A 9008-nucleotide genomic window follows, 5' to 3' on the forward strand; every position below is an offset into this window, starting at 1 on the left:
CCCCAAATCCCCTCAGCATCACCTGTTTGAAGGTGTGCAGGACCTCCTGCCTCTGGCTGAAGTGCTTGAAGAGGAGCTGCAGGGAGCCCGAGATGAGCGGGGGATAGTCGTGCATGGTCAGGTGGATCAGCACCCGCAGGAACATCCTCCCTCCCTCGTCGTCCACCTCCAGCATGCTGCTYGACTTCCTGCAGCGGGGTGGGAGTGTTAACACAGTTGGGGATGGCTGTGGTGGCCTTCTGAGCCTCCTTGTCASCTGCAGCTCCCAGCCTGGGYRGGATGGACAGGAGGAGGACRGCYCTAKGGGCAGGGGAGCTGTGGGGACAGGRACTCACCCCACACCRAACATGGCCTCGGCGTGCTCCCCGATCCGGTCCAGGTTCATGGCTGCAGCTGCAGGGAGAGGGGAGCGACTGAAAAGGGTGGACAACACCAGCCCCGTGCCTTGGMAGGAACCCACAGGAACCACCCCTGCTCCCTGACCCTGCTGTGAGTATCCATGATGGACTCAGGAAAGTAACTAACCCCGCTCCCTGACTCTGCTCCGAGCATCCACGGTGTACTCAGGGTAGGAACCCACAGGAACCCCCCCTGCTCCCTGATCCTGCTCTGAGCATCTGTGGTGCACTCAGGACAGGAACCCACAGGAACCAACCCCGCTCCCTAACTCTGCTCCGAGCATCTGTGGTGGACTCAGGATACCTCATCCCACCAAAACCTGAACTCCATCCGTCCCTGCCCCCTGCCAGCAGCAGCTGCTGGAGATGTCACCTATGCTGGAAATGCCACCTCTCTTGGAGGTGTCACCTCTGCTGGAGATGTCACCTCCGCCACCTGTGTCCTCCCAGCCCCTGGGGTTTGCCGAGCTGGGGGTGTACCAGGAGCAAAGTGGGAGAGTTACTTGTGGAGTCAAAGGCCGGAGCCGTCCCGTCGGCCGCGCTGTCCTGCATGGGGTAAACCTCCACAAACTCCTTCTTGAAGACCGAGAGCAGGTAGGAGATCCTGTAGTCCAGCCGCACATTCAGGATGAACTGGAAGCGGCGGGGAAGAGGAAGTCAGGAGGGGCTGAGTGCCCTCCTCATGCCAGCTGTGTCCCCCTGCTTCCAAAAAGCACATCACACCCATCCATCGCCTCCAACCTGCAAGATCTCCAGGATCTTCAGCTTGGTCTCCATCACCACGATGTTCTCGCTCTCAATGCTCCTCCCTCTGTCCACCTGCTCTGGGGCAGAGCCGGCGCTGAGGTTGGGGGCGCTGAAAATGGACTGCTTCCTGCTCAGCACCATGGTGGACATCATCTGCCCCACGCCCTGGATCGACCGCCGCACGTTCTTCCCTGAGGAGGCAGCCACGGTTAAATGAGGTGGAGAGAGGGGTGGCAGAGGATCAATGAAGGACCCACTGAGGCAGGAAAATGCTGTAGATTTGATCAGAGAATGAGCAGGAGGAGCCCAACATTTCTTTTGGTGTGGCCAAGGGCTCACCACCCCGTGTCCTGGTGCAGTGGAAAACATGGTCTGCTTTTCTTGCCACCAAAACTGGAAAGCACTGGGAAAAGCCACGGAAAACACTGGGCAGACCATGGAAAACRCCTTCCAGGCCATGGATGGGGACTCACCTGTCACCTCATCGTTGTAGACTTGTAAACCCCCCATGAGCTGGGGGTTCTGGACGCAGTCGATGATGCCCAGCAGGGTCCGTGTCAGGCGCAGCAGCTCGCTGAAGCTGTAGAAGCCGAAGTAGATGAGGTTGTGGGCGAGGCTGACGACCTGGGGAGGACAAGGCAGCTCCAGACTCGCCGTGGTGGGGTCTGGGCAGGAGAGTCCAGCGTGGGGGACAGGGACATTGCAGCCGGACGGTGACAGTGACAGTGACAGCRGCGGTGCCCGCACCTCGAAGGTGAGCTTGTTCTTCTCCTCGTTGGCGAAGGGCACGGCCTCGCTCACCACGTTGTTGAGATAATCCTCCACGAACTCCATGGTGCTGGCAAACTTGTTCTTCTTGTCATCGCGTGAGACGTTGAGGTTGGAGTCGTAGCTGCGGGGGGACATGTCAGGCTGAGCTGGGGACACCGAGTGTCCTCACACCCAGCTGGCTGGAGCACTGCCCGGGCAGCTCCTGAGCCCTTGTGGTCAGCAGTGATGGTTCAGACMTCCAAAAACATCCCCCACCCRCTGCCACAGCATCTGCCACCCCCAYCCTGCCCTGTCCCTCRAGCCACCCTGAGCCCAGGCGTGTCTCACTCTTTGATGGTGATGGCTGTGGGGATTTCTGTCCAGAGCCGTGCAAACTTCACGGGCATCACCAGCTCCTGGGGGTCCCTGTCCACGTGCACGTGCAGCATGAGGTGGCAGAAGGAGGCGCGCAGGTCGAAGGGCAGCATCTCATCTGCCATGCACAGGAAGATCAGGTCCACCCCCAGCTGCTGGGAGATCTCCTTGATGGCCAGGTACTGGCGGTCCAGGCACATGCGGGCAAAGAGCTTCAGCTGGTACCTGCCCGGGGGTGAGGGGGAGAAGGGAGTGAGGCCCTGTGACATTCACAGCCTCACCTGGACAGGAGGAGCCCCGGGAGCATCACCTGTAGTAGCTGAGGACATTCTCATCGTGGGCATTGCCGGCCCTGGCCTCCTGCGCCAGCTGACGGATGCTTTTCTCATGGTGGTCGTTGTTTTTGTCTGTCCAGGTGAGCCAGACCTCCTCCTCTGAGTACTCGATGCTCAGGTACTCGTGGGTCTGGGACATCTCCTTCACTGGCCTCAGCCTGGACAGGAGAGGGGAAATCTGGAGATGCTCCCATGGATGGAGAGGCTGTGCCTTGAGGGATCCCCTGGGAGCTGGACCAGGCCCACCCTGCAGTGGGTTTTTTTTTAGGGCCAGGTAGAAAGGCTGTGTTTTTAAGGCTTTTATTTTTATTTTTAAGGTGTTTTTGAGGCTTTTATTTCACTTCTCATTATCCTGCCCTGATTTTGCCAGTAATAAACTTAATTCCATTCTCAATTAGAGCCTGCTTCATCTGTGATAGTGTTTGATGAGGGATCTCTCCTGGTCCTTATTCCAACCCAAGAACCAAACATCCTCAGTGAGGGATCAGCGTGCTATGTGATATCTTAAAACCAGAGGCTCCAACCTTGGGTGAAGCCTTCTCTCTGGAATATTTTGTGTAAACTAGGCTCTGTCTGGGGAGGATTCTTTAGACTATGGGGACATTACTGCATTTGTTGTTTCTTATTGGGGAATCCCAGATAGATGTCCTAAATTGTGAAGTCTATAAAACTTTTGTAAGTGTTTTACACTTACATATATTCCATGTATTTTGTTAAATTTTTCCTGCCCAGCTGCGGGTGGTCAGTGAGTGAGGGGCTTTGGCGGGCTCCCGACACCCACCCCCCACCAAACCCACAGCGTGCCCCCTCTCCCTCGGCCACTCACTCTGTTTTGATGAGGATGTCGCTGTTTTTCGAGTCCAGCACGCACTTGCAGATCAGCTCCTGGGTGACGGGGATGGCGATGTGGTTGGACACGCAGAGATCCGAGAGATAATCCAGAAACCTGCCGGGGGACAGAGGTGGCTCTGCCATCAGATGGGATCCCCWGAGCCCCCCTTTTCCCCCCAGCACCCCACAGAACCCCCAAACTCACCGTGGCTCGCGGTTTTTGCGCACCAGGCTGACGAAGGTCTCCACCTCGGTCTTGGTGATGTGTTTCTCCAGCAGTTTGCGGTTGTTGTGCAGCAGGGCCGTGATGGTGTCCTCGGCCAGGATGTCGTAACCGATYTGGGACTGCATCATCCCGAACTGCTTGGCAATGTGCTCCTGCAGCGGGCAGAGGGGCTGTTAGTGATGTCACCCTGTGCCACAAAGCCCCATGGGGACRGGGGGGACACCCCCCACACCTGGTTCTTGCGGTAATCCTCCTGGGAATGCCGGAGCACGCGGTAGCACAGGCGGAACATGTACTGGTAGGGAGCGTTCTTCTGGTCCGACAGCTCCTCCAGCCTCACCAGGGGCCCTTCCCCGCCCTTGTCCTTGAACGGGGCCTTCAGGATCCCAAAGATCTGCCCAAAAGTCAGAGGTCAGGGCTGTGTCCTGCTCCAGCMATCACCCCGTGCATATGAGCTGGACACCACATCGTGCCCTGTGGGGTTTTCCATCGCTCTGGCCACCAGAGTGGCCCTGAGCAGGACAGGACAGGCCATGTCCATCTCCACAGGACATGTCCCCAGCGTGTCGGGATGTCACCCACCTGCTTCAGGATGTTCTGCTCCCGCATCAGCTTCTGCCGTTCCCGGTTGGGCTTGGTCACCACGATGTCCAGCACGTTCTGGCCRTTGTTGGGGACGTCGCTGACGAAAAACACCAAATCCTCCAGCAGCTGGATCACAAACCTGCCAAGGGATGCAGGGTGAGCGGGCTGGGGGTTGCTCACCCACCCAGACTGGCATCCCTGCAGTGATGCTGGTGGGTTTTAGGGACCAAAGAGCCTCAAAAACCAGCCAGGGGAGCTGCTGGCTGATCTTCCACTCCCTGATGGGGTCAGTGGCTGGACCTGCAGCCCCTAWGGCTCCTATATGTGCCAGGGTGAATGTTGGGGGGCTCTGCTCACACTTCACACGTTAATTTTGCATTTAATGCCTCTGTCCCCTTGGTCACCCTCATGCTGGGAGGGCTGGCAGGGCRGCAGCCGCTCCCTCAGTCGGTCCCACAGGGATCTGTGTTTGCTCAGGAAGCACCAWGAACCCACCCACCTAAAAATAATACTGTGACTAAGGCGGCCGCCCCTATCGTGGGGCCATCTCCCAGCCCCTCGGATATTTTTCTGGGATATTTTTTCTGGGATATTTTCTTAGGATATTTTTCTAGGAGGGGCCGGAGCAGGGCCGTGCTGTTATCTGGTTTCCTCGCCGGGCTCCTGGGAGAAGCAGGCGTGGATTGGGGCTGTGGGCAGGGAATTGAGGGCAGCGCTGGCACCAGCACCAGGCAGGGGCCTCATCCTGCTGGGGAGCCCTTGGAGGAGCCCAGCACTGCCCCTTCATCTCCCCTTTTACCTCCGGTCGTTCTGGCTGAGGAACCCTTCGTTCATCTTCTCCACCACGTTGGCCAGCATGGAGCTGGCGTCATTGGCAAAGTCCAGGTCCCGGATTTCAGACACGGGCACGGAGACGATGGCAAAAGCTTCCTTGTCCTCCTTGGTGGGGCATGTGCCCAGCTGGGGAGCAATGGAGAAACAGCGTCACACGGACAGGGCAAGGCCAGGAGTGTCCCCAACTGTCCTGCTGGCATCAGTGACCCAGTGTGGGCACATCAGAGGGGCTGGGGTGGGCTCTGGGTGATTGGGATGGGATCTGGGTGACTGGGATGGGGTCTGAGTGACTGGGGTGGGGTCTGACTGATTGGGGTGGGGTCTGAGTGACTGGGGTGGGCTCTGGGTGATTTGGATGGGCTCTGGGTGATTTGGATGGACTCTGGGTGACTGGGGTGGGGTCTGGGTAACTGGGGTGGGGTCTGAGTGACTTGGGTGGGGTCTGAGTGATTGGGATGGGGTCTTAATGATTGGGGTGGGATCTGGGTGACTGGGATGGGCTCTGATTGGGGTGGGCTCTGGGTGACCGGGGTGGGGTCTGAGTGGTTGGGATGGGCTCTGGGTGACTGAGGTGTGGTCTGAGTGATTGGGGTGGACTCTGGATCACYGGGATGGAGTCTGGATGACCAGGTGGGTCACTGGGGTGGCCTCCAGGCTGGTGTCCACCCACTCCCTCGGATCATCCCGGGTGTTTCCCCGCCAGGTGCTGGGAGGGAAGGAGCCCACCAGGAGCTCTCAGGGAATCATCCCAGGCAGGGAGGAGGAGTGGGGCCATACCATGAGGCGGATGGGCCTCTCCTCATCGATGTCAATGGGCACGTTGGTGCTCTGGATCCAGGTGTTGGTGCACAGGTGGCGCAGCCTCACGTAGGAGTTCCTGCCAACAGCACAGTGTCCTGGTGGGTGACCCCCACGGAGTGTCCAGGTGGGTGACCCCATGAAGTTTCCTGGTGGGTGACCCCCACATAGTGTCCAGGTGGGTGACCCCACAGAGTGTTCTCATGGGCCAGAGTGTCTAGGTGGGTGACCCCCATGGAGTTTCCTGGTGGGTGACCCTCACACCAGTTTCCTGGTGGGTGACCCCCATGGAATGTCCAGGCAGATGACCCTCATGGGGTATCTGGGCAGATGACCCCCATGAAGTGTCCAGGTGGGTGACCCCCATGGAATGTCCAGGTGGGTGACCCCCACAGAGTGTCCAGGCAAGTGACCCCCATGGAGTGTTCTGGTGGGCCAGAGTGTCCGGGCAGGTGACCCCCATGGAGTGTCCGGGCAGGTGACCCTCATGGAATGTCCAGGAAGGTGACCCCTATGGAGTGTCCAGGAAGGTGATCCCCATGGAGTGTCCAGGTGGGTGATCCCCATGGAGTGTCCAGGTGGGTGACCCCCATGGAGTGTCCAGGTGGGTGATCCCCATGGAGTGTCCAGGTGGTTGATCCCCATGGAGTGTCCGGGCAGGTGACCCCCACAAAGCATCCTGACCCTCCCAGTGTCCTGGTGGGTGACCCTCACCGAGTGTCCTCAGAGTGTCACAGAGTGACCCCTACGGGGACACGCCAGCCCTTCCCCCAGCACCCATCCTCCCCTCCCCGGCCGTACCGAGGGACGAACGAATCCGTTTTCTGCAGCGTGGTGGGGTCCAGCTCGAAGAGCGAGGCGATGTCGTTGCCGTGGGGCACGGCCACCAGGCGGTATTTGATCTTCTCGCCCGTGTTCCTGCGGCTGGCGCGGCTGCTGCCCCCCTGTGCAGTGGGGAGGGGGCTCTGAGCCCGGCTCGGGGGTCTCGGAGCCCACGGCACTCGGGGGAGCTGCAGAAGCTTTGCCGGGTCTGAGCCTCGCACGAGCGGAGCGCAAGCGGCGCGAGCTGAGCTACGAGGCCCCCCCTTCTCAGAACCTCGCCAAAAGCTGAGAAAAMCCCCAAAAMCTCGCCAARAGCTGAGAAAACCCCCCCTGAACATACAGCTCTCTCATCTACCGGGCATTTCCCTGTGGCCTGGGGAGCCAACATGCACCGAGACCCCTCTGACACGGGTGGGACACTGCTCTAAAATCAGGGCGGGGGATGCTGTGCTGGCACAGTGGGACAAACTGGGCYGCAGACCCTGCAGAGGGCTCTGTTTTGGGGACAATTTTGGGGACATTTCCCTGCTTTCAKGCCCTGGCTGGGAGCTGGCGTGCTTGGGGCAGCGGCAGCAGCGGTTCTGCTCACCGTGGGCGCTGCTTTGGGCTCAGCCACGTCTCCTTTATAACTTGGGTTTTCCTGAAAAGTCAAAGAGGGAGATGAAAGGCAGCTGTGAGTCCTCCCTTCCCAAACCCCTGGGGACGGTGGGCCATCCCTATTTCTGCCTTCCCTGAACACAGCGAGGAAACCTGCCCAGCTGGGGCTGGAGGATGTGACCTGTGCCCAGTGCACCATGTCCCAGCCCTGGGAGTGGGATGGGGGATCCCAGGGGGGCAGATTTGGGCTCTGTGGGGCAGCAAGAACTCCCTGGAGGCTCCAGGCTGAGCTCTCAGTGAGCAGCACCAGCCCAGGATGGGCTCGGTCTGAGATCTTCTTTCCTCTTCAGGTGTCAACCAAGCATCTTCGGGTTTAAACCCATTCAGAGCCMCAAAATTTGCCCCAAAATTTGCTGTTTTCCATCCCACAATGATGGAAAGGGGCTGCTCCTGGGTGTTTTCTCCACTTTGTCACCCCCGGGATGTCCCCGCTGCCCTGGCAGCAGAGCACAGCCCTCAGTCCTGGCAGTGCCAAACACACCCCAGTGCCCCAGTGCAGCAGCTCCTTCGTGCCTCTGTCAGGAGGCCTCAAGCTGGCCTTAAATGGGAGCAGAAACACCTGGCAGATGGTGCTGGCAGCCCCAGATTTTGTCCCCACCCTCTCCCGGGCAAGGACAGCGGGATGAGTCACGTYCCACTGCCAACGCACCCGGCTGTGCCACTCGCTCCGTTGGCACAGAAAAGCCCCAGCCACCCCCTCCTGTCCTCCTGGGCCAGAAAATGAGCCAAATTTGGGCTGGTGAACCCTTGGCTGTGGGATTTCAGGGGGAAGTTTGACCCTAAATCAGGTAAATGATGGTGATGGTGTGGTGTGATTATCTCCTGCAAGCAAGGAGGAGTCTGGGGATCCCAGAGCAAACTGGGAGGGAACCAGTGGAAAACTGGGCATCATTCCCTGCCCGAGGTGGCCACTGCCTTTCCAAGGGGTGGCCCAGCCCCAGGACACGTCCCTGCTCCCCTCTGCCACCCCCTTACCTCTGCTGCCAGGTAGTTGCCCGTGGCCAGATGTTTGAAGCGGTACAAGCCGTTCCAGTGGCCGGCTCCCCCTCGGCACGGGTCGTGGTGAACAACCTGGGACGGGCAGGGGACAGCTCAGCCACACACAGGAGGGTCCAGGATGTCACCAACACCCCGTCCATSCCCTCCCTGCTCACCTCCACCTCCCACAGGGCGTTGGAGCTGGTGGCCGAGGTGGCCGACTGGCGCAGGGTGGTGCGCAGGAAGACRTGCAGCTTGCCCTTGTACTCGTCGCAGGTGAGGAATTTCTCCTGCTCGGCGTGGAACAGCCTCACSACRTCCCCCTGCGCCAGGACAGAGGGGTGAGGGCCAGGGGGAAAGGATCCCAGAGTCTTTTTCAGGTTGGAAAAGACCTCCGAGGTCATTAAGTCTGATTTAAAGTCAGTGCTTAATAAGTTTTTTAAAAATAAATTACGGCGAGAGGACGTGGGTGTACATAAAGATCAATCTTGCTCCCCCTCCTCAAAAAAAAACTTCAAATATTAAATCACTAGGCTATAGATTTAATATGAGATTCATATTTTTGGGTCTCTTCTGAGGATGGGATAAGGGCTATGATTCCCTCTTTTTAAGGTTTAATTATTATTAAGTCCAGCCTTTCCCAACCGTGCTCACTGAAGCACATCCTGATTC

The 9008-nt window shown here is 58.8% G+C and overlaps 1 protein-coding gene across 1 annotated transcript in view; it reads right to left on the minus strand.

Annotated features, from left to right (window-relative positions):
* The window catches only part of ITPR3 (inositol 1,4,5-trisphosphate receptor type 3), a 55182-nt gene that overhangs the window by 30749 nt on the left and 15425 nt on the right, over positions 1-9008 (minus strand). Inside the window, exons 7-24 of the mRNA XM_057385369.1 lie at positions 8513-8815; positions 8334-8429; positions 7291-7341; positions 6681-6823; positions 5859-5958; positions 5047-5207; positions 4245-4386; positions 3895-4056; positions 3642-3814; positions 3432-3551; positions 2581-2763; positions 2244-2495; positions 1893-2037; positions 1619-1769; positions 1140-1336; positions 902-1031; positions 336-393; positions 23-188 (exon numbers count right to left, since the gene is read on the minus strand). Coding sequence (XP_057241352.1) covers positions 23-188; positions 336-393; positions 902-1031; positions 1140-1336; positions 1619-1769; positions 1893-2037; positions 2244-2495; positions 2581-2763; positions 3432-3551; positions 3642-3814; positions 3895-4056; positions 4245-4386; positions 5047-5207; positions 5859-5958; positions 6681-6823; positions 7291-7341; positions 8334-8429; positions 8513-8815 — 2733 coding nt within the window. The remainder of the gene's footprint in view (positions 1-22; positions 189-335; positions 394-901; positions 1032-1139; positions 1337-1618; positions 1770-1892; positions 2038-2243; positions 2496-2580; positions 2764-3431; positions 3552-3641; positions 3815-3894; positions 4057-4244; positions 4387-5046; positions 5208-5858; positions 5959-6680; positions 6824-7290; positions 7342-8333; positions 8430-8512; positions 8816-9008) is intronic.

Source organism: Malurus melanocephalus, unplaced genomic scaffold (assembly GCF_030028575.1).
Source record: "Malurus melanocephalus ecotype Western Australia unplaced genomic scaffold, MMel_1.1 scaffold_818, whole genome shotgun sequence".
In the NCBI taxonomy this organism is placed as follows: Eukaryota; Metazoa; Chordata; class Aves; order Passeriformes; family Maluridae; genus Malurus; species Malurus melanocephalus.